Source organism: Xenopus tropicalis, chromosome 3 (assembly GCF_000004195.4).
Source record: "Xenopus tropicalis strain Nigerian chromosome 3, UCB_Xtro_10.0, whole genome shotgun sequence".
In the NCBI taxonomy this organism is placed as follows: Eukaryota; Metazoa; Chordata; class Amphibia; order Anura; family Pipidae; genus Xenopus; species Xenopus tropicalis.
In genome coordinates this window covers 104064500-104090040 of record NC_030679.2, presented here as the reverse complement: position 1 = coordinate 104090040, position 25541 = coordinate 104064500, and the positions used below count along the sequence as shown (strand labels likewise).

The following is a 25541-nucleotide window of genomic DNA, read 5'->3' as shown; positions in this document are numbered from 1 at the left end:
CTCCTACCTTGTTGTTAGGATTACCAAACAATAGGAAGGCTATGGTTAACCGGTGATAAAGGTTGTGGCTACAAGATCTGCATGGGAATAACTGTAATTAAAGCCTAGTAGTAACTGTTGCTAATTTGGGGGCAAATGTTTTCCTGAATATTATGTGTTGACACAGTTAACTTGTTGTACTAAATATTTGCCCTGTGTCCGAGGTTCAGAATTTAATAGGATTATATCCTATGATATTCTGATCTAACTGGTATAATTTGGTGTGCTCACACCACAGTTGATGGTCTGTAAATATTGCGCAGGCCATCCTGAGAATTTAGCTTGTTTGAAAATGAGTTACAATTTATATAATATTTATATCTATATATAGCAGAATTATAGTTTACATATAATTACATATAATCTCAACAGTCTCAATTGTTTACATAGGTAAATTATTACAAGGCTAAAATTACATCTATGTGTCACTGAAAATTGCTTGTAGAACAATATTTTACCAGGGCTGTGGAGTCGGAGTCGGAGGCAATTTTGGGTACCTGGAGTCGGAAAAAAATGAACCGACTCCGACTCTGACTCCTACTAAATTTAAATGGGAATAAAAAAAAAAAATAAAGCAATGTCCCAATTCACAAACAGTCATAATTAATTACTTCTCTGCTATAAGAATAAAGCCCAATGCACGCAGTGCATAAACAAACACGTTGAGTGACCACGAAGCATGCTTTTCATTGACTATATGAATGTATAAAATACATTAGCATATTAAAAACGGAGGAGTCGGAAGTATCAGAAACTGAGGAGTCGGAGTCGGAGAATTTATCTACCGACTCCACAGCCCTGTATTTTACACTAGCGGGCACATTCATTAAAGTACGACAGGTCCAATTACAAAAAATTCGTATTTTTTCAAAAGTTTACAACCTTTCCATATTTTCTGCAATATTTTCGTTAATTTGCGCAACTTTTTGTACAGCGCTGCGGAATATGTTGGCGCTTTATAAATAAATGTTCATAATAATAATAGATGCCCGGACCAGGAATGCTGCCCCTCCCCCCAGAATTTTTACCTGCAGTTTTCATTCTTATTGCAGATGGGCTTGGTGGGACCCAGGCTTCCATCCTAATAATGTTCCATGGACCCTGTGTGATTTTGTCTAATACATAAGTGAGGGTTTTTCATTTCATTTTTGAAACCCTCGGAACAAAGATATTCTAAGTTGAAAATATGTTAAAATAAATACATTTATATTATAATATAAGTAGTGCAACAATTATAGCTTTACTGATCCTTTAATGGGGATGAGCTCTGTTAAGTTTTTGATAAGTTATGTTATTTCAGACACTATAGTTTTATCAGCAGCACAAATCAGTGTTTCCGTTTCAGCCCATGAAAAAAACAACTGGTTGCTGGTTCCGATTTAATAAAAAGTGATACTGCTTATAACTCTTAAACTGGTAATCTCCGGTGACAGATTCTATTATTTGTTTTTAACCTCTATAACATGCATTTGAAGAGCTAAATTGTATTTTTGCTTCAAGGCAATGCATACTTTAGATACTTAGATGAGGTCTTATTCATAGGAAGTATATAACTGATGCTAAACTGATACCCCCTACCTCTTAACACACATGTAAAATTTACTGGACAATGGTTTCAAATCAAACATTGGGCCTTTATTACTTGGTTTGTTTACTGAATTTTTTTTTTTTTTTTACTTGAAATGGTTCTGGAACTGGTCCAAAAGGATTTACTGTTTTTATTCACCTAGCAACTATCTTTTGTTGTGGAACCTGAACTGATGTTAATGAGCTAATGTTTACATTTTTTTTTGGTTATATATATATTTGGGGAAGTTTTTTAGGGATATTTATTCACTCTCCATTAGATCAGGGTTTTGTAAGCAATAGCTGTTTAATACAGTTGGGTAGAGTGAATTCGTATGCATTAGATAGTGAAGGCATATATGGGCCTTGTTGTCCTGCCACTTAAGACTAATGCCTATCGTTAAGTGCATACCATTCCTTTGCTCACACGCAGGAATACTTCTCTTCCAGAGGAAGTTGCTAAGAAGTATATTTTAGTACTCACTGTAATTTTACCATTGTAATCTCAATGACCCATAAAGTTTTCCAGTAGGTGCCAAGCTGCTTAATTAATACTTGGCATGTCAACCATTTGAGAGACACTGTAATCTATTCATTAATTTAGTTACTTCATATCCCTATATAGAATAAGGTAGTAAGACATAGGCTAGTATGCAAACCAGGATGGGGAGGAGATAGTGGAAGTCAGCATCTAGCCTGTTATAGGGCAGTTTACCAGTCTGGATAGGCAGCAGATTGTAGAAGCCAGCATATAGCCTGCTAGTTAACCTATTGTTTTATTGGTACTTATTAGATCATTACTGGTAGAGTTGATTGTAATGGGTGGTACCTGCAATGGGTGGCGTTTCACATTGATGGTAATCTTGTATTTGAGATTATTGCAGTTAGTGGGCAGGGATCTATGGTGGGCAACAGGTGGTTCAGCATAAAACTGATCTTAACCCGCCCTCTCCAAACCTGAAATAAACCTGGCTTAGCATGGCATCATTCATACCCGTCCCTGCCTCACCACCCTTTTATGTCACCAGAGTGGTCACCCTGGGTTACCACTGTACTTTGTATGATTCTAGTGGCATCCATATTTTACCTAGTAGTACGTTTATTATGTTTTTACTTTATATATGTCATATAGAAATATTAAGAGGTGAATGTATATTTTTCTGTATTTCCTCCACTAAGTTATATGATGATGGTGCTGATAGTTTTAGTTAGCATTGCCAAATTGATCATTATTTCTAAAAAATGGCTGCCTTCTGATCACCTTTCATACCACTTTTAATGTGTTTATAATTCCTTAATAAGAAGGATGATGACCAAGCCATTCAGATTGTATGGGTTGATGTTAAAAATGGCCAGTTGATTTACAGCCGGGTAAGATACCTAGATTATTGTCCTAACGGCAGTGCTGCAGCAGAAGTTCAGTTGTATTGCCCTTTTATTTAAGTCACATGCTTAGACAATCCATTATTGATTAGCACAGACATCTACCCATGTGAATACTTAGGGGCACATTTACTAATCCATGAATCCGAATCACGAATGGAAAAAAATCAGATTGGAAACAAACATTTTGCGACTTTTTCGTATTTTTTTGCGATTTTTTTTTGTTGCCGTCACAACTTTTTTGTAAATTGTCGCAACTTTTTCGTAGCTGTTACGACTTGTGCGAATTGTCGTGACTTTTTCGTAGCCGTTACGACTTGCTCGTATATTGTCGCGACTTTTTCGTATTGAGTGCTCATAAACGGCGGGCAAACCTTTCAGACTTTGCATGATTTTGGAAGCCTCCCATAGGAGTCAATGGCACTCTGCAGCTCCAACCTTGCCCAAGGAAAGTCACGATACTGAAGCTTGAATGAATCCGAAACTTTCGTACTCAGTGCGACGGCTACGAAAAAGTCGCGACAATTCGCGCAAGTTGCGTCAATTTACGAAAAACCGCAAAATACCGATCATTAAAAAAAAACGCATTCGGGCACTTTTCGGACGTTCGTGGATTAGTAAATGTGCCCCTTAATCATGCTGAACATATTTTTCAATATTCTCCTCTGAAAAGAAGAATAACAAAGTTTATTACTTTGTTAGATAATTGTCATATATGATTATTTTGCTTTTTGTTTACACTGTTAGTAAGTTTTCTATAATTTTTTAAGGCTGTTATGTCACTGTTTCTTGGCCTGCATATAAATGTAAGCTGAGAAACAGCTGTACAGCTTGCCTTAGGCCGCTCTGGTTAGCACTGCGTTGGCCTGTGCCCACACACATGAAGCAGATTTTGATGCTGAAATGCATGGATTTGGCTATTTACAGGCTTTTACTTGACTTTTAATACCCTCATATTTTACAACAGGATACATTATTATAACACACAAGTTTCAGTAAGTTATGTGACAGAATTACATCACTAAGTTCTGATTTATAACAGGCACCACTTATAAGTATATACTTTAATTGCATTTACTTGCATGCCAGTTTATTGTTGCTGTAATATATAGTATATCAATATCAATTCTGGCAAAAAAAAAAAAATACTAAAAGAATAATGATAGTACAGGTTAGGGATGCACAAAATCCACTGTTTTGGGATCTGGCCAAACCTTTGTGAAAGATTTGGCTGGATACTGAACCGACTACTAATTGGCAAGTGCAGATTAGCCCACAGAGGGGTTAAAGGAACTGTGCACGAATTGTGCGGTGAAAAATATTTAACTTTTGTGTTTGTGTGACAAAAAAAGTCATGTGATGTTAAGGATTTGGATGTTAGTCATATTCAAAAGTGTCTTGTTTTCAGCTTAAGGGAAGTATTTCTCTTTGCTGCCTGTATGATCATTTTCTTTCTAAATATTCTAGTAGTATACTGAGGGAATATAGATATTATATGATCAGCCAAATGCTTCTGTGCACCTTGTTTTGTTTATGCAGATATTGTATTTGTGCCTATAAAAACATAGTATATGTGTGTATATGTACAATTGTGCTAATGTCTCAATGTTTTCATGACTTTTTTTCAGAATGGAAAATTGTCTGCTGAAGTAGAACCCTTTGTCCCTCAAAAGAAGGGGGCAGAAGCACTTGCAATACCCATGGCCCTTCCTAGTGATGGTGGGAGTGTAGGTGGACTGGAACCCACGCCCATTCCGAGTTACCTTATAACTTGCTATCCATTTGTTCAAGAAAATCAGTCTAATAGGTAATTCTTAGTGTAATCTATAAAATCAGAGAGTAAACAGATATATATTCTCCTTTTGTGTTCTGGTCAGTTCTATAAATAGACACTATACCGTATTTGTCTTGTGCATACACGTCATCAGGAGTTTGACATCAGCTGAAGTTTCTCACTGTCTCAAATATATTGTGCAAATACATTACTCGTCTGGCATGTTATACCTACTGAATTGTTCTGTCATGGCAACAGACGGCCAATGCAAAGCCTCATTCGTTGGATACTTATTGAAGGAATTCCTGCACTGTTAACCACAACAGCTTTTAAAAGCTAGTTACTGTCCTCTGGGTCAGTACACACTTTTATTTAAACATCAAAGCTGGAATAAGAAGCTCTCCCTAGAACAGATCAATATTAGACTATAATGAATGTGTTTTGTAAATTTAGTGCAGATGCTATTTTCAATTACTTTTCCACCCAATAGCTTGTCTCTCTTCATCATATTTTAATATATTGTAATTTACTTTTTTTTTGTGTAAGAACGAGTGCATACAGTGTCATCACATGCTGATCTCTGTTAATAAGAATGTATATATTATACTTTATATATGTTTATATACACACGCGCGCACACACACAAACAAACAAATCCACATTACTTCATGTACATTTTTCTATTTCTATATTTATAAATTATCATGAGCTGTTATGTTACATGAGGTTTTTCTTTTCATACCAGACTTGCTGGAATAAAGGCTAAAATATTTATATTTTTTTCTATTTCTCAGACAGTTTCCTTCATATAATAATGATATTCGGTGGCAGCAGTCAAACTCAAGCCCAGCTGGGCCCTACCTTGCTTATCCTATTTTATCTACACAACCTCCTGTGTCTCAAGATTACATGTACTATCAGTTAATGCCGGCACCATGTGCTCAAGTTATGGGATTCTACCACCCATTTCCAACTCCCTACACCACTCCTCTGCAAGCAACAAATGCAGTATCCGTAGACTGCAGTGAGCGAGCCAGCCAGCAGAGCCAGATAAATGCCCTGACCAGTCAAAGAAACAGGAATACCAGAGCCCCACTTATTCACAAAGTATGTATCTCAGTGGAATATTGCACTCATATGTTGTTTTTCATTGTCTTTCTAAAGAATTGTGATGTTTCCTTCTATTATGTTACATTTTATATAGGATAAAAAAAAGGAAATTTTATTTTCACTCTGACATTTTTAATTACTCCGGAATCTGTTCTAAAGCATGAAACCACAATATCTTTTACAAAACTCGGACTGGGATTGGTCTGCTCATGCCACATTTTTTAGTAACACTAAAATACTGTCACATTGCATGGATATTTCTGACAATAGAATACCTGTATATTCCAGCTGACCCTGGCCCTAACAGTCATGAAGTTCTGGTTTGTGGTTAAACTGCTGTTTACGTAAGAATAAAATACATAATTTAACAACACAGGCACCAGATAGATATCCTAGTGACTCATAACATTCCCTGGTATAGCCACAGAGATAATCATTGCTTAATGCTGGAAAGTAAAATACGTTTTATGGTCATATTTATTATTATATACATGGCTGAGCTCTGATAAAGCATTCTTTAGGCAGTTCAGTCAGCCTTTGTCTTGAATATATACTATAAACTATCTTACATGGCAGTGACTTTATAATACTTGTAGCAAAGTATGAGAAGTCCTGAAGTAGCCCATTTGTATAACGGAATACTTTTCCATGAAACCTATATTATTGGCTTAATGCTACGGTAGTTAAGAATGAATTGAAGTCTCTAGATGGGGTACAGGACTTACCCTGGCGATTTTATGGTCCTTTTTAGTTGGCAGTAGCTTATGGGATACACGGGAAAATGTGACAGTAATTAAAGTAAAACATAAAACCCAATGAATGAGTGCCCATAGTGCAATAAAGTCTTACAACTCAATTAGATTAAGAAAATAAGTGTTTGTATACATGGATTTATTGTTATATAGTTTGCATCCCAATGAAAAAAAGTCATATGTTTTTTGTCCCTTGTATTCCCACCTGGTTGTCTTTAGGATCAGTCTTTCCCAGCCTGCCTCCTTCTCTTTGCCTTTGGCATTTCTGTGCCTTAAAGTGATACTGACAACAAATTAATTAATTAATTTTTTTAAACCTGCTGTTGTGTTTTAATTTGTATCAGCTTTAAATTCCTTATAAACTAAATCTGTTTTAAAAGTTTTTTCACTTCATAATTATGGTAGCACGAATTACAGACCCACGGAGCAGCCATGTTTGTTCCCCTCTTCCGGGTTTTAATTGAAATGCCTCCCAAGTGAATAAATATGCCCAATCACAAACCTGCAACGCCCCTTTTGCTTTCTGCCAGTGTGTGACAAGCTCAGCTCTGTTGTCTGTGTGTAATGGGGAGGGGGGAGGCAGACAGGCACTGGAGAGCTTAAGCTGGCCTGCTGTTTAATTCTTCGTGGGAGAAGCAGAGAGAGGGCTCAGCCCTTTGAAGTAGGCAGGCAACGGAAAGATCAAGCCTGCCTGTTATCTAGTTCACAACGCTATGCTATGCGAGGGAGGGAGGGGGAACTCTTTGAAGCAAACGGCAAGCTGAATCCTCCCAGTTTATGTAGTCCTTTTGACAGATTGAGAAGCTACAGTCGGGCTGCCAGACAGTCGGGTTCAGGATCTTCAGTAAGATTTATGTGGAGAAACAGGACTTTTAGGAAAAAAGTCAGCATGACCTATAGGTAGGTTTGGAAGTAGGTTCATGTCAGCCTGAAAAACAAAGAAGAAAGGTACATTTGTCAGCCATCCCAACAGGTTGTCCATCTAAACTCTGTAAAACATTATTTCAAGCAATTTAGATTATAAGAAAATTTTATATCATAATCTGTGTGTTGTGAAAATGTTTACAATTTTGAATCTCCAAAACAGCCACAACCGGCATTACCACAACCCAGGTGCAAGAGACCTCCCATGAAGAGTGTGGCCATTCAAAAAGAAACCTGTGCTTCAAGCCCTGAAACAAGATCCAAAATAGTTCTCTTAGTGGATGCCTGTCAACAAACAGGTAAAGAATGCCAAGGTATAACACGTTTATGTCATGTAAGAGCTAATATTTGTCCAGAATGCTGTATGTTTGAATTCCTGAGGTTAACTTCATATTTCAATTTTACATTTTTGCTGTCGACGTGTGCAAGTGCAAAAAAGGGGTTTAAGTTGTGATCAATGGTAAAAATGTTTTGGAAATTATTCTGAAGTTACAAAATCATTAGTTCCCAATTCAAACTTTCATGTACTCATGATAAGGTTCATTGGTAGATGACATAGCACTACTTTGGAAAAGGTAAGGGGAATTGTGAACTAGGATAATAATAAAGTAGAGGTAGACATTCATGTTAATATTTGATCTGGCAATTACTGCCTGCGGTGTAGTTTCTCCAGATTTTCGTACTATACGATTTTCGTACCTTTAAAAAGCACGATACATAAATTTGTATTGTGCTTTTTAAAGTACAAAAAAATTGTATATGATAGTACGAAAATGTTTTCGTATCTGACGATCGTAAACGGCAGGAAAAGATTTTTGACTTTGATTCTTCCGTGCAGGATTTTGGAAGCCTCCCATAGGATTCAATGGCACTCTGCAGCTCCAAACTGGCCCAAGGAAAGTCACAATACTGAAGCTTGAATGAATTAGAAACTTTCGTACTCAGCGCGACAAATATGATTTTGTCGCACAAATTGTTGCGCTTTTTGTCGCAAAGTATAAAAAAAGTCACGCAAATGTATGAAAATATCGCAGAAAATACACAAAAGTTGTAAACTTTAGAAAGAATACAAATTTTTTGTATTCGGACCTGTTGTACTTTGATGAATGTGCCCCTTAGAGTGCTATATAAAGAGGAGCCAGTTTTTGCAAATACTTTGCCAGGTAGTAATTGATGAAAGTCTCCCCATAGATCGATGCTGCTCTAGGACAGGCATATGACTGATTTACTAACCTAGCTATGTTTTAAACCGCATCAGTGCTGTTGTCCATAGTAACCAATAAGATGTTTGCTTTAAATCTCTAACTAGTAGTAAACAGATCATCTGTATTTGTGCTGTATGTTTGTAAATGTGCCCTACAGCCTTGAGATAGAATAGAATTTCAGATGCCATTGGAAAGGATCACATAGTGGCAGTAGACATTTTAAAATTATGCATCATGGTGCTAGTATGTAATTAAAGTTTTAGTTTGATGAACAGTGCCCAGCAACACTGCATTGTTATTTTATTAAAATATTGTTGCATACCAAATGAATCATTTTCTTTTAGATTTCCCAAATGAAATAGCAAACAAGACTATCTGTGAAAGTGTCGGTGCAACACCCTGGAAGTCAAAGGTTAGACGCAGGCGGTTATCCCACCCTGCTGCAGAGTCATCAAGTGAACAGGGAGCCAGTGAAGCTGATATCGACAGTGATAGCGGCTATTGTAGTCCAAAGCATTGCCAAGCTGCGGCAATGTGTACGAGGCATGCTGATTGTGGTGCAGTCAGTGTAAGTACTCTTTATATTCTGGGGCTAGGGTGATCCTTTAGGGCTCTGGCACACGGGGAGTTTTGTCGCGGGCGACTAATCTCCCCGTGTGCCAGAGCCCTTATACGTAAAAATGCCAGCACTTCTTTAACTAATAAGTTAATGCCAAACTCAATGAGCAGATGTGCAGTTTAATACAATTTACTTTATGCAGATGATTATTACATAGCTATCTAGTCCTTGCCTTGAGCTAGCCACATTTAGGACAAATGTTTCACACAATTCTTACATTTAAACACTTTTTTTTTTTTTAACAGTAAATACTATTTAAGTGATATTTATATGTATGTCAGGTTTTCATTGTTTGTATATTTATTTTTTTTCAGATTTCAGATCCAGCAGTACCTGCAGGTATTGACTTTTCCCCTATTTTTATATTTATTATCTGTGCAGACTTTGAATTCTCAAACCCTTTAACCAGATTTTCCCAAAACCAGCAATGCCATTCGTCTCCTCTTATTATTTTAATGGCCTTTTTTTTTCTTTTGTCTGATTTTGGTGTTCCTCTGTAATAAAACAACAGAGCCTTATCATTGAGTCCGGCATAATCCCAAATGTACAAAACAAGTGTATCGGATTATTCTTAGTGTTTAACTATATTTTAGTATACAAATCATGCAGCTTCCCCCTTCTTTTTTAGCCGTCTTGGATACAGGTGATAGATTCTATACCTGCAAGTTATTTGTTGATACAGGTATGGGATTTCTTACCTGGAATGCTTGGGACCCAGGGTTTTTCAGATAAGGGATCTTTCTGTAAGCTGGATCTCCATACCTTAAGTCTGCTAAAAAAATTTTAAACATTAAGTAAACCCAGAAGAATTGTTTTGCCACCAACATAGATTCATGCTGATTACTTACCATTAAGTACAAGGTACTGTTTTATTATAAAGAAAAAGGAAATAATTTTTTAAAATTAGAATTATTTGCCTAAAATATACTTTATGAGACACTGATGATAATTAACAGCTTTCTGGAACTGGTTATCTCATAAGGGATCCCATACCTGTATAATATATAATGCACAATCTTGTTTCTTGATTTAAATGATATGACTAACTCTAAGGATGTGACTTTTTTTTTTTTAAGCTGGTGGTAGCTGGGCCAGTGTAGCTTCTCAGGCAACCCAGAAAAGACCTTGGAATGAAAAAGGACAGACATTTTCTAGAGGAGGAAGACAGACTGAAATACGAAACAATGCACAGGTAGCTATTATCGTGTTGTGTTCACAAATTCTAGTGTTTCACTTTTTTATACCCTCATTCCTTCAGATAAAATAATTCTTCCCCTGATTCATTATGAATCAAAGGTAACAATTTACATATCTGTGTACCAGATAGCTGCTGTTTGGGACATTTTCAAATTCTAGCAACCACAAGTGGGCAAGCTTCTGTTACATGCACAGTCTTGGTAAGATTAGATGATTGTGTTTTTACTTAACTTTTTACAGCTTGGATATCGCTTAAGGGGGCAGAGTACATCTTCAGAGAGAAGGCATAATTTGCAAAGGAAACAGGACAACAAGACAGGAACTCCAGCTTCATCTAACAAATCTGGACAAAGCCCAGATCATCTTTATTTTGAGGTAAATTATCCTTTTAGGATAACATTGTCCTTAACACCTACAAATAAAATGGTTTAAGTGTTCTCATATAGGCGGCTTTCTTTCATTACCATTTTGATCTGAGAATGATGATTGTAACCTAGGTCTGACTAGTAAGAAATGTATCAGAATAATGTAATGAATGTGTTTGCATTTATATAATGGACTCAGAGTCTCAGAGGAGAAAAACATGACAACATTATTATTACTGTTATTAAATTATTTAATAAAGCAATTTCAGTGCTACTCAGCTAGATTTTCCTGCTAGAGAAGAATAGGGCATATATTTTTAAAATGCTGGAGGGCTAAGTTTATTAGTATATATGCAGAACATGTTGCACCATTCATTTCAGTGGGGGGAAAGGCTGGGGCTGTCTATAATGCTACATGCTTCAGTTAAACCTAATACTGTACGCCCATATTCAGCATGAGATAATCAAATAGGACTTGAATGGAAAAAGTGGTTTGTTTGTTTTTTTAATTACAAAATGGCATGTATTTTAAGTAAACACTAGTGGATCCATTTGTTTCTCTCCCTTATTTATCTCCCTGCCACTCCTTGCAATCATAGTAATTACTGCCTTCCTATCCTCCTACAATTGGTCTGAAGAACCACGAAGGCCAAAAATGTTTTCAGTTTTACTGTTCTGCATTGTTAAGTGCAACAATTAACAAAGGCTATATATTATAAATATTAAAATAAAACAGTTGGAAAAATTGTTTCAATAAATGCTAGTTACTGGGCTTGTTCAGAACATGAGTATATACTGCCCCCTATATGTAACTTGTATAAAGGATGTACCAAGATTATGAAATATGTTAGATCACTGCTAGACACTAGAAGGCTTCTAGGTTATGGAAACAGGCAAAATACTATACAGTTATTTTTAAAAAAAATATTTGATGGATGGATGAGTTTATGAACTGGCCCTATTGATATTGGTTACTGATTTTTGGTTTTGGAAAACTTTGATCCAATATACAACAGTTTTTGTAGCTTTATGCTAAATCTAGATTGTTTGCTCTGTGGATCAGCATTCCATATGATTATTAGCATCGATTGAGTGAGCCTAGCCTTCCTTCTGTATAGGAAGGAGTCAGGCTAGGCTCGATAAATCGATCGTCGCATAGTGGACGCTTCCCCTGTTACTTCCCCTGCATTGCCGTACCGCCTTTCTTCAAATGACTGGAAGCCAACTTTTAACAGGTATTTTGTACTACAGCATTCAAAATAATAAATGGTTTGTAGGAGAGGGCAATTATTGGTGCAGGGTAGAATAGATTTTTTAGTTAAAAATTTTTAGTGTTACTTTTCCTTTAAAGGGGAAGGAAAGGCTAAGTCACTTGGGGGTGCTAAAATGTTAAGCACCCCCAAGTGACTTGAATCGCTTACCTCGTACCCCGGGCTGGTGCCCCTATTAGGAGAAAACCGCACCAGCCCGGGGCACCTGGGGCGATGTGCTTCCTCCTTCTGCCTTCCTTTCCCCTAGACTCCGAGTCCGGCGCATGCGCAGTAGAGTGAAAAAGCCGACTTCTCTGTTAAAGTTCAGCTTTTCACTCTACTGCGCATGCGCGGCAGCGAGAGAGGAAGGAGGAAGCGATCGCTGCTACCCCGGGCTGGTGCTGTTCTCTCCATACAGGGGCACCAGCCCGGGGTAGAAGGTAAGCGATCTAAGTCACTTGGGGGTGCCTAACATTTTGGCACCCCCAAGTGACTTAGCCTTTCCTTCTTCTTTAAGCCAATATGGTTCACAAGGGAAGTATATATAACCATTAAGGTTGACTCCCTTTTTCCATCATTAGGACGAGGATGAATTTCCAGAGCTTAACAGCAGTAATGGTGCTAGAAATGACAACGCACAGACAAAGATACCAACTAAAGTGGTAAGCTGTAGTTTTTTTCATCATGACCTTGTTACAGTATGTAAATGCTGTATTTAAAGGGGCTTTTCAACTTTAAATTAACCATTAGTGTGATGTAGAGAGAATTGCCCATCATTTTTTATTATTTGTGGTTTTTGAATTATTTAGCTTTTGGTTTGAATAAAAATATGTCATATGAAAAGTAATAATATAATAAAACAATAAAAATATAGCATCACAGAGCAATTTTTATGGGCTTCTGGGGTCAGTGACCCCTATTTGATAACTTGAAAGATTTAGAAGGCATAATTCAAAAACTATAAAAAAAAAAATGAAGGCCAATGGAAAAGTTGCTAAGAATTGGCCATTCTATAACATGCTTAAAGTTAACTTGAAGGCAGGTTACCCCTTTAAGCTGTATACCTCATCTGAGTAATGGAATGAGTGTCAGAAATAATGCACATTGACCGTTCAATACAAATAAGCTTATTTCTGCTCTTCACAGTTGAATGGTTTGCCTGAAAACTCCCCAATTAATATTGTTCAGACACCAATCCCAATCACCACTTCTGTACCAAAGAGAGCCAAAAGTCAGAAGAAAAAGGCTCTTGCAGCTGCGCTGGCTACTGCACAGGAATATTCAGAAATTAGTATGGAACAGAAAAAGCTCCAGGTTTGTATACACTGTTTTGTTTGGTGCATCAACGTTTTTATTATATATGCATTTTTTTTATACTCTGCTTCATAAATATATCTCCTTAATTTTAGCCTCATGCACATTATATGGCAGTGTTATAGATTGTGTATTTGGAGCCAATATTAATTATATTACAGGAAGCCTTGTCCAAGGCATCAGGAAAGAAGAGCAAGACTCCTGTGCAGCTGGACCTGGGAGATATGCTAGCAGAACTGGAGAGACAGCAACAAGCAATGAAAGCTCGTCAAATCACCAATACCAGGCCTTTATCTTATACAGGTTAGTATTGCTGTCCCAGGTAACCCTGCTAAATTGTGCACTCTACACAAAATAAAGATGTTGTTAGTACCAGATAACAGAGTTGAGTTTATTTTAATGCTACAGTGCTTGTTAGAAGTAGTTTGTTTTTTTTTTTTATAGCTAAATGCAATTTCTGATGCCCATGTGGCAAAACATTAATCCTGGCAGATAACTTCAGACATTTTGGCTCCCGTGCTGGTGGAGATTAGATGTGGGGGACAAATCATCCCATCTGCAATAGCCCTTATGGTTAGGACATGGGACATTCTGTCGCCCACAATAATTCTTTGCTACTGCGGGCGACAAAACATTACTTCCCACCGGCTAACACTGAAATTACCAGTGGTGAAACACTGCACACATTTCCCTACCGGTGATTCAATGTTAGCTGGTGGGAAAGTATTTGCAGGAGATTAGTCTCCCTTGGTAGAAAAGGTTTAATGCGGGCAACTAATCTCCTAGTGTACTATGAGCCTAAAGGCTGTGTTACACCTAGGCAGCACTTAATATTGTGTGACATAGCACTTAAGGCAGAGATAATGTCTCTTTCATACATACATACATACATACATACATACATACATACATCAGATCATAAAGGACACTGATCCTCTAACAGCTGGAGGCCAAGATCCTGGATAGTGTGCTCTAAAAGCCCATTATGCCTACAGCCTGTTCAAGGTTTATACATTTTCTCTACCTTTTAAAAAGAACATTTAAATGTATTTTGCTTTTTATGGTTTCCATACATTTCTGTTAAAATTAGGATTTTTACATTTTATTTATGAATCATAGTTATTTATATAAGCTTCACTCCTTTCATTGTACAGTTGGTAGTGCTGTCCCATTTCACATCAAGGAACATACAAACAGAAATGTGTTCACTAAGGCCCAGGCTGTGATGGGTTCACCCAACCCTCTGGATTCCACTGCTCCTCGAGTCAAAAGGGGAAAAGAAAAGGAGGTCCCAAAATTAAAACGGCCCACAGCACTTAAAAAGGTAAAGTATTAAAATGGGTAATGGATTTTAACTGGCCAGAACATGTTCAGCCAGAAGTTTGCACATTCGCTTTTTGCAGACAATATACTTTAAAAGTGGTTCCCAGCAATTTTTATTGTAAAACAGATATCTATTTATTTATTAATTGTGTACAGCTATTTGTGGTAGACTTGCCAGTCACCAATGTATTGTCGGATCTTGTAATTTAATAGTATGAATTAAAGAGGGATTTCATTCCACATTTATTATTTTTATCGTACCCTCAGGGGAATGTTTGTGCTGACTGATCCACCAGCAGTTGAGATTTTTTTTTATCAGTAACCGAATGTGTTTAGCTACCGGCGATTCACTTCATGCTGGTGGGAAGGAAACTAGGGATGTTTTGATGCTTGCGGTAGTGCATATTTACTGCGGGTGATAAAACATCCCTTGTACCATTACCTTAAAGGTGGGTTTTTAAAAAAATTATTTATGTTAGTAGTTAGTGCCAGGAATATTATAAATAGTAAGAAAATGAAAAGTAACTTGATGTGCCTGACTGACCTGATTCAGAAGGCTAAATTATTCATTATTCTGTAGATCATTCTTAAAGAAAGAGAAGAAAAGAAAGGCCGATTACCTGTGGATCCAAGTGTCTTGGGATCAGAGGAACAAAAAGATGCTCTAAGTTTTGCAGATGATCAGTCAGAGGAGCTAGCATCACAAGAAGGTAAAACTCAAATATTGATATTTTTTTTCTTTCTTAAATGTGTATCTTACACCTTGTAACAAACAAGTTTGCCTATGTTGTGCAATGGTGAATTCTTCCCTCAAGTTTTTATAATACTGGTTATATTTCTTTTTAGAAGCAGGCCTGAGTGCTCCAAGTGATACCTCCCTATCTCCAGCAAGTCAAAACTCCCCCTACTGTATGACTCCGGTATCTCAAGGCTCACCAGCCAGTTCAGGCATAGGCAGCCCAATGGCAACTTCAACCTTAACCAAAATTCACAGCAAAAGATTCAGAGAGTAAGTATAGAACATGCCATATTTAAAAATAAATAAATAATTAACATTATTTCTTTTAATTTGTTTCATTCCAAAAGAAACATTTTTTTTCAGCTGGTATTCACTAGTTGCCAATGGCAAATATTAAAATATAAATGGGAATTGGCAATAATGCACTGTATGAATATGAACTCATCTTGAATATGTTCGCTGACTAGTTAATAAATAAAGATCAAGAAACTGGAGAACACATATTGAAAATAAATTAAAACATGGATGATATTGCTGATAAAGAAATGCTGTTCACAAAATAAAATGAAAACAAATCCTATTGAACTACATAGTTTTGAACTGATTTGATGCAACAGTGGGAAGGATAACCTATTTACATACAAATGTATGCTATTTCCTGCCCAGTTTTTATAATTAACCTTGATACCATGTATGACCTAAACCAGTGCTGTCCAACTTCTGCGGTGCCAAGGGCCGGAATTTCTCTCGCATACATGGTGGAGGGCCGCTAATGAAAGCCAGTTTTGGCCACTCCCCCATTTTAAACCACACCCACTTCAAACCACACCCAATTTATCACAATGGTCGCTGCAGGGATATCAACCATCGTTCATATGTTAAAGAATTATATTATGTCATATTAAGACACACCCTTAAATCCATATGCCTCCTCCCCTGTGGATAGCACAGCAACCCCCAGCATATAATTTCACACTTTAGGGACCATTTAATGGCTATTTCCAACTGCTAACAAACTCCCAGAACAAACCCCTGCCAGGTTCACCTCCCACAGGCAGCATAGGGCAGGCAGAGTATGGCACACACAGGCAGAACTCTGCCTGTCCTATGCTGCCTGTGTGTGCCATACTCTGCCTGTGTGTGCCAAAGTCTGCCTGTGTGTGCCATACTCTGCCTGCCATATTCTGCCTGTGTGTGCCATACACTGCCTGTCCTATGCTGCCCGTGTGTGCCATACTCTGCCTGCCCTACCCTGCCTGTGTGTGCCATACTCTGCCTGTCCTATTCTGCCTGTGTGTGCATACACTGCCTGCCCTATGCTGTCTGTGTGTGCCATACTCTGCCTGCCCTAGGCAGCATAGGCCAGGCAGTACATACAATGTCTGAGGTGTGAAGATGTGAACAATGTGGGTGATTACAGCCTGAGCCTGAGGTGTGAACACTGCAGGGGGTGAACAATGCAGAGATTAAAAGGTGTGAACAACACAGGGGATTACATTTTTAAACAATACAAAGGGATTATATCTTGAATCTGAGGTGAGAACCATTCAGGGGGCCAGTTAATCTCAGTACTGATACCATTTAAAGCTAACAAAAAGTTAAGTCATCAAAGCAGCCAGACAGGTGGGGGGCCACACAGAGGGGGGTCGAGGGCCGCATGCGGCCCGCGGGCCGCCAGTTGGACAGCACTGACCTAAACTATAGTTCAAGTACCGTGATTTAAATAGTGTAACCTTTATAATCTGAAAGAATACAACTGTTTGTAATTGAATAATATTGCTACGTTGTCTAGTGATGTATAAAGTATCTCTTCAGTTTTCACTTAATAGAGATTGGGGCATTCTGTTGTGTTTTAATCTTATTTCCATATTTACATTGTAATATGATTATTTAATATTAAAATATAAATTGTGAAATTCCTTATTGTTCATAGACTGAATGTATTTTATGCCCCCATTATCCATAAACACCTTCAGATTTACCACTTATCACTTAACCCACCTATCACTTACCACTTATCACTTTGGGAGGTTGAACCTTTTGTTTACTATTATATCTTATGGACCAAAGAAGTGCAAACCTGCTCCAAATTCACATAATTCAAAAAGATGTGATTGCATTGCTGGGATGTGAAAATCCAAGCTATTCCTTAATGCATTTTAAAATACAAACTATGTATATTTACAGATGTTATTATTTGTTAAATTTATTTCAGGTATTGCAATCAAGTTTTGAGTAAAGAAATAGATGAATGCGTGACAGTGTTATTGCAAGAACTTGTCAGCTTTCAAGAGCGTGTTTACCAAAAAGATCCTGTGAAAGCAAAGTCAAAGAGGCGACTTGTTATGGGTTTACGAGAGGTTACCAAACACATGAAGTTAAATAAGATAAAATGTGTGATTATTTCACCAAACTGTGAGAAAATTCAGTCTAAAGGTGAGTTTCTTCACTGAAATTACAGTCAAGCTATTAAAAGGCTATGATCTGACCAATACACCAATAGTCTAAAATAGGAGGAGCCAGGGCATTATTTAAAAATCAAAGAAATAAGCTTGGTTTCTTCCTTATTTCAGTTTTATGTTCCAACATGGGAGGCTAAAATTGGAGCCTTTGGTTCTTATTTTTCTTTTCCTTATTTTTAAGAGAGTAGCTGTGGAAAAGGAAGCAATTATAACCTTCTGATCTGTTACTGTCTTTTCAATTGCCTGAGCAACTGCTGAGGTTTCATTAACATTTTTTGAGGGTATATTGTATTGTGACTACTATAATGCTATTTTGAGAACTGCACTCAAAATCTCTAATCCTTCATGTAGCCACTTTGCATTTAAGTGACAGCAATGGTTCTCCTTTAGATAAACTTTAAAATGTATGTATGTATGTATATCTTTATTTATAAAGCGCTACTTATGTACGCAGCGCTGTACAGTAGAATTCATTAATACAGACAGGGGGTTAAAGATAATGGATAAATACAAAAGATAATGGATAAATACAAAGTACAACAATAAATACAAGGTGCAGTTGCAATAAGAGTCAGAAACACAAGATGAAGGAGGTCCCTGTCCCGTAGAGCTTACAATCTATATGGGAGGGGTAACTAACAGACACAAATGGGCAAATGTAAGTGCTATAGGTCACAGTGGGTGACATTACAGTATAAGTGCCAGTTTCCAGATCAGGTGCTGGGTGAGTGCTCCAAAAGGCAGTCTTTAAGTTTAGTTTTAAAAAGACTAAGGGAGGATTCTCTCCGGAGGACATCAGGGAGGGAATTCCAAATGTAAGGGGCAGCAAGGCAGAAGGGTTTAAGCGGGAAACAGCAATAGTAGTGGGGGGCACAACCAAACGGTTGCTCTGCGAGGAACGAAGGAGTCGGCCAGGAACGTACGGAGACACCAGGGAAGAGATGTAGTGAGGAGCAGAGGAATGGGGGGCTTTGAAGGTTAAGGAGTTTGTAAACTATTCTTTGTTTAATAGGAAGCCACGATAAGGCCTTTAGCAGGGGAAGGGCCTGAACTCTCCTGGATGAGAGGAGGAGAATTCTGGCAGCGGTGTTTAATATAGACCGTAGGGGGGAAAGATGGGAGTTAGGGAGGCCACATATGCCATTGTTTACTCAGTCTCTCTAGCATCTCTTACCAGTAAATTCTTTGTAGAGAGGCAGCTTCTCTTAAATTACATACCCTGCACTCCAACATGCTGTGAAAGGTGGAATCTACCTTACAAGCATGAACATTACTCTGGGTCCTATGTTTTGTTTGGAGGTCCTGGTAAATTGTCTAAATTTAGCAAAGTGGAATCTGTTGTGTGCTATCAGGATTGCCATACAGAATTGTCTCTCTGCACAGGTACACACAAAGCAGTCATAGAGGTATTTGCCCATAGATATTTCCAAGTGTTCAAATGTCATCTGGCAGCTGTTACCAATATGAGCAGAGAAGTGTGAATGTGTCTTCATTCAGATGTTAATGATTATATGTTTTTCATTTCAGGTGGACTGGACGAAGCACTGTATAATGTTATCGCTATGGCCAGGGAACAAGAAATTCCTTTTGTTTTTGCTCTTGGTAGAAAAGCATTAGGGCGCTGTGTAAACAAATTGGTTCCTGTTAGTGTTGTTGGAATCTTCAGTTATTCTGGTGCAGAGGTAAGATTTGTTAAAACAACAGGCCTACTAAATTCCAAAATGTAAATTCTGTGAGAAGGCATACCTGCCAATATTAGGAAGACCCTCCTTGATCAGTCTTTACCATGTCCCACTCTGCTCTAATCTCACCTATTTTATAAACCTTTTTCCACAGCAGATTCTATCGGGTGACACAGAGTTAGATAGTCCCATACAGGGACAAATAATATCCACCAAACTGCTCTCTAAGAAAGAAACCTAATATTTCTTTTTAGCTTATAGTTTTCTAAATGCCATAATGTGCTAGAATTTATTGGATACAGTCATGTAAAAGACTTTTGTAGATTTTGAATGAGCCTGGCCGAACTGAACCCTTAAAACCGCGTGACTTTTTGTCACATAAACACAAAAGTTAAACATTTTTGCTGCACGTTTGCAAATTAGGATTCGGTTTGATATTCGGGCGAATCATTTACAAAGGATTTGGGGTTCGGCCTAATCGGAAAATAATGGATTCAGTGCATCCCTACTCAATTTATCTCTAATTGGTTTTTTTTCTACACCTTTAACCTTTTTGATTCAAACACATTTTCCCATAATAGCATTTAACATGTAAGTGGTATTGTCTTGTTTCCATTGCAGAGCTTGTTTCATAATTTAGTGTCGCTGACGGAGGAAGCCAGGAAAGCATACAAGGATATGGTTTCTTCAATGGAACAAGAACAAGCAGAAGAAGCTTTGAAGAACATTAAAAAGGTTCCTCACATGGGTCATTCTCGTAATCCATCTGCAGCAAGTGCAATTTCCTTCTGCAGTGTGATCTCTGAGCCCATTTCAGAGGTGAACGAGAAGGATTATGGTAAGTTCATTCTTCAAAACTACTTGGGATAGGATATAAAGTGTGTTTTTTACAGCCCCCAGTGGCCTGATGACAGAAAACATATGAGAGATTATTGCATTTATAAATAGTAGCTTGTCATTTCTATCAGCTATTGTCCAACTGCCAGTACCCAACGCCCCTTAACAGCAATATTCAGTTATGTGTGCTGGAAATTGTTATTTTTTTATTATTTTATGCATATTTTTTATGAAAATGTTTGGAATTATGATACACTAGTGAAGGAAATGTTTCATGGCTATTTCTGCAGCTTTGATCAGTGTTTACAATCAGTACAGGTGTTGGGAGCATTAACACACATATTTTTTTTTGGTCACAGAAACAAACTGGCGAAATATGGTAGAAACATCCGATGGGCTTGAAACGTCCGAAAATGAAGAATGTTCAGTCACAACTACAGGGTCAGAACAAGCAGCCAGCGCACCATTGGTGCGAAACAACACACAAAAGCAAGAACCGAAAACTGCAAGCAGTACTACCTCATCAGCTACCCTTGAGAAACCAACTCCTGCTGACAAGGAAGAGGTAAAACAAGATGACAATCTTGAATGGGCCTCGCAGCAGAGCACTGAAACTGGATCATGGGATGGGAGTGGCAGAGATGTTCTCAATTCATCCATGACTAGCACAGCAAGTACATTGGTACCAGAAATGCTTGAGGAAGATGATGATGAAGAAGAGGATGATGATGAGTATCCCCAAGAACCTATTTCAGTGAGCAGAATAGAATCTTGGGTCTCGGAAACCCAGAGAACTATGGAATCCCTCCAGCTTGTAAACTCTAACAGCCCTGAGGAGGATAATATTGAACACAGTGAAGAGGATGAGGTAGGGCAATGTGAACAGTCAGAAGCTGCTGACTGCAAAGAAAGGACAGCAGAAATGCATGTCAGAAATGGATCACACACTCAGACTGGTCGAAAGTCTTCACTAAAAGAAAAAGTTAACTCCACTTTTATGTAGAGCAAAAAAAAAAAAAAAAAACTCAGGAACTTCTCCACTTGCAAAAAAAGCAAGCTGTTCTAGTGGGAAAGTTGCAGCCATTCCCATATAAGTTTCATCTCAATGTTTTGCACAGTTTAATATATATGTAATTCCAAGCAAACTACATCCGTTTTTCTATTAAATACTTGTTGACTCATTTATATACAAGCACTAAGGATTGTTTCAAATAACACCTGCTATTTAGCAAAACTGAGAGAACCTTTTTTTAACCTTCCATTGAGCCTTCAGTTTACTGTAGTTACTGTAGGTAATTGGTTTATTGGTAAATTGTGATTCTATCTCTCTCCTGCTTTGTTGTATTCATTTGACAAATAGACTTTTTCCAATTCCCAGTCTTAAAACAGACAATATGTTTACATTGAAACTTGATTCTGCATTCTAAAGAGTTTTTTTGTGAAGTATGATTTATGGTAGATTTTACATATTTCTAAGTATTTATTTAAAAAAAAAATCTGTTCATAAATCTGAAATCAAAAGCATAGGCAATAATGGGATTTATTGTCCATTTGTATATTCTTTACAATGCACAGTGTGTATGCTTGCTTAGATAGAGTAGTAAAAGCCTCTGTTTCTGTGTGAGGAGTGATTAATTTTTATGGGCCTCACATATGGCGTCATCATTTTTATAGAATCCAGTCTGGGAACATGTCGTTATAGTAATGGTTCCAATGCAACAACTCTGGTTTCAAATATAAATTAAGCTTTGCTGGAGTTGAGCTTATGACTTCCAAGTATTAATTATAGTAGAGAGACAATATTTTATGGATGCTAACATTTCAGAATTTCATTTCATGTTTTAATTCATCTATTTTTAGTAAATGTTAAACACAGATATATGGAAAGTGTTAAAAAACTTGGGCGCTTTTTGATAATCTTTCTTAACTCACTTTACTTGTGTATAGGATCAACACAACTCATTGACGTTGATGTCTGATTATTTGCCGGCCACATGATAACTTTGTCTTTGTTCTCTACAGCAGGTATGCTAAGGTTTGGGGAGAATCTATTTAAATGACGTGTAAATATTATAAAGCATTTAGTCCAGCAAGGCTTTTGGATACTGAATGATTAACCACATGTAATACTCAGTCTGAAAGGATGTCAAATAGAAGCCTTTTAGTGTAAAACAACTTAAATATAGGATAGTGTTAGAATATGACTGTTCCCTAGCTTATTCTAGGTACAGATTCATTTGCTTTCAGGTGCATGGGAGTATATTAACTGACATACAGCTCTGAATGCTACTGGTCTTCAAAGCGTATAAACCTAACCATTGTATTCATCAAAGAGAATCACATTAAGTAATGCACTCTGAAGGTTGGCTTTGTGCTACACTTTGTGTGTGTTGTACTCCCACTCTTTGTAAGATGTGTTGCCTCACACAGTATATGTTAAACAGTACAGAAATATATAACTAGCATTGTCTATATGCAATGATTTGCATTTTGTATATATATCTACTGATCCACCATAATCGGGAATGTAAAAGAGCTATTTCTAAATAGCTTCAGCATTGATTTTGGATGAATTTGTAAATATTGTTTGAAATTGTAGCAGTATGTAATTAAAAGGACTATTAAAGGTACATATCCATGGCAGTTTTGGTACCATTTGCACCTGTGGCTTCTGTGAGGGTAAATATATAGTTTACTGATCATTATGGCTGTGTACGCTTACGGGAGCACCCAAAACTACTTGTGTTTTCTATGTGCAACCTTCATTTGTCAAGAATACACAAATGCACAGCCATAGAAAGAGATCTCTATTTCCCATTGTGCTATCATCCATTGGGGTGGTTTACTTACCTCACTGCAGCTGTAGGAATACAAATGGCTACCAAATACAGTTATGTATGTGTCCAGAGAATGTAATATTTAACATGCTAGATAAGAGCAGTAAATGGAGAGCTGTAAAGCAATATTGGCATGTGATTACCTCTTAAGTTGGCCTTTAGTTTTTTTGTTTTTTTATGCTCACAGTATGCAGTGGTAAGGGCTAGTACCATCTCTGATATATAGAAGGTATAACTATGTGAACACAGTAATACTTTCTGTTGGTTAGATTTGAGCACTGCTGACAGGAAGCAAATAAGCCCCACCCCCTACTATATTGACATGTTAGAGAAGACAGAGCTGCAATTTGAAACATATGGACTACATAACCAAAGTGTATTTCTGTCCCCTGAGTTTAGTCCTCCTATTAACAAGTCTGTTTCATTATAAGTTTGTCTTTCTCACTATATACATATATATAGGAAAAATCAACATGAGGAATGTCGGCACTCACGACATGTGTGTCATTACTTCTGTAAGTGAATTCATATAGGATCACAAGTGATTGTAATTTCAAGTACACATCTCAAGGCTAAAAGGTGAAATAAACCTACTGCTTTAGGGCATCTCTCATATATTATGTTAAGATGGCCACACACATGGTGATTTTCAGGAATCGGTCTGAACAGAGCTGTTTTTAAACTTTGCTATAAATTTAAAACTTTCCATGTATTTAAAAAATAGTTTTACCTGGGTTAGGTTATAGATTGGCCAATGCATGGGGTAAGGAATGAAGTCTTACAATGATGAGAGTGCAGCGACAGACCTTACCCTTTGTATTTTGAGTGTTGTTGAGCAAAGAGATGTGACGGAATACTGAACCTATATAAGACCAACATTAAATTAAAAGGAAAAGGTCTCTGTTCTCTTTCTGTGGTTCAAATATTTCTTGATCTTGAAACAGGCAATATTTACCTAATTCATTCTGTATACATTTTTAACCTTTTTGACGTTAAGTGTTAAAAACCATTACAGTTAATGGGCTCTACTATGGAATCGGTAAAAGTCATCTTTTCTGGAAAAAGGACCCCTGCACCATTTGTAAAAACATTAAAGCCTGTTATGGTATTTGAAAACTTCAGATTGGTTACAAGTACATAACTTTACTACTGTTGTAATCTAACTTTGCCTGGAGCACAAATACAGCCAGTTTGTAGTATTTACCTTTATTTAATTTTTTTTTCATTGGGCCAGTGGCCTTTGAAAGTTCTTGCTAGCTGGTGGTTCTGAGATGGAAGACTATAAGATAGACCAGTCAGAACAGGAGATACTTGAGGCAGACTGTGTCCTGTGGGGTAAGCAACGTTTCCTCTGTACACAGGACTTCTAGGCAAGTCCTATTGTCAGACTGTTTGTACATATCAGAAAGCAGCTGATCAAAGATGAGTGAAAAATAGCAACAGCTTGCACTCTAATGACATCTGCTTGATATTCATAATGAGCGCAAAAATGTTCAATTTGGGCAGCTGGACTTTAGCTCTAGTGTGATTTTATACAAGTAATTGATACAGGTCTTTGAATGTTTCAAATATAATTTTTGAAATAGCAGCTTAAATTGGCTATTTTCTGATAACAGGAAATATCAGTATTAAGTACAGTGGGTAAGGCCAGTGCCATACAGGGCGGATTCTTGGCCTACAGTTTCTGCTGTGTGTGCCTGCACCTGGGCTGACACAGTGGCTCTAAGTACAGGCACAACTACAGTATTTAGGGACCATGTATGGTGTGTTTACTGCACATGGGATCAGAGCCATAGCCTGCTGCAGGGAATCTGTGCAAAATATTGCCCACCTTGTGATTTTGGCTATATGTGCTGGGGTCTGAACTAACTGAAAGCCAGATAGTCTTATAAAAATAATAGCACAGATCTAATAACCTTAAGTCAAGTGTATAAAACTCCACTCACCTTCTAATCTCTCCTGTTTTTGGCTGTGGGTCAGTCATTCAGATACTGATTTGTTTGTAGCTGCTGTTTGGGGCATCTTCAGACTGGAACCAAAGGTAAATGAGCATATGTTTATACAGATGCGGGGAAGGTTTACAAGGACCCCTATCATCGTGGAAGGCAGGCCCCCTGTAGATGCAGTGACATTTTTTCACCCAGCCGAAAACCTCAAGTATTG

The 25541-nt window shown here is 37.5% G+C and overlaps 1 protein-coding gene across 1 annotated transcript in view; it reads left to right on the top strand.

Annotated features, from left to right (window-relative positions):
- secisbp2l (SECIS binding protein 2-like) overlaps positions 1–23199 on the top strand; it is a gene marked incomplete at its 3' end in the record, with an annotated part of 30931 nt that extends 7732 nt beyond the window's left edge. Inside the window, 17 exon segments of the mRNA NM_001170826.1 lie at positions 4617–4795; positions 5557–5869; positions 7712–7847; positions 9098–9321; positions 9687–9711; positions 10449–10564; positions 10810–10944; positions 12766–12846; positions 13331–13498; positions 13660–13801; positions 14653–14822; positions 15402–15531; positions 15668–15830; positions 17776–17996; positions 19550–19704; positions 20326–20542; positions 20901–23199. Coding sequence (NP_001164297.1) covers positions 4617–4795; positions 5557–5869; positions 7712–7847; positions 9098–9321; positions 9687–9711; positions 10449–10564; positions 10810–10944; positions 12766–12846; positions 13331–13498; positions 13660–13801; positions 14653–14822; positions 15402–15531; positions 15668–15830; positions 17776–17996; positions 19550–19704; positions 20326–20542; positions 20901–21544 — 3219 coding nt within the window.
- Positions 23200–25541: the final 2342 nt, after the last annotated feature.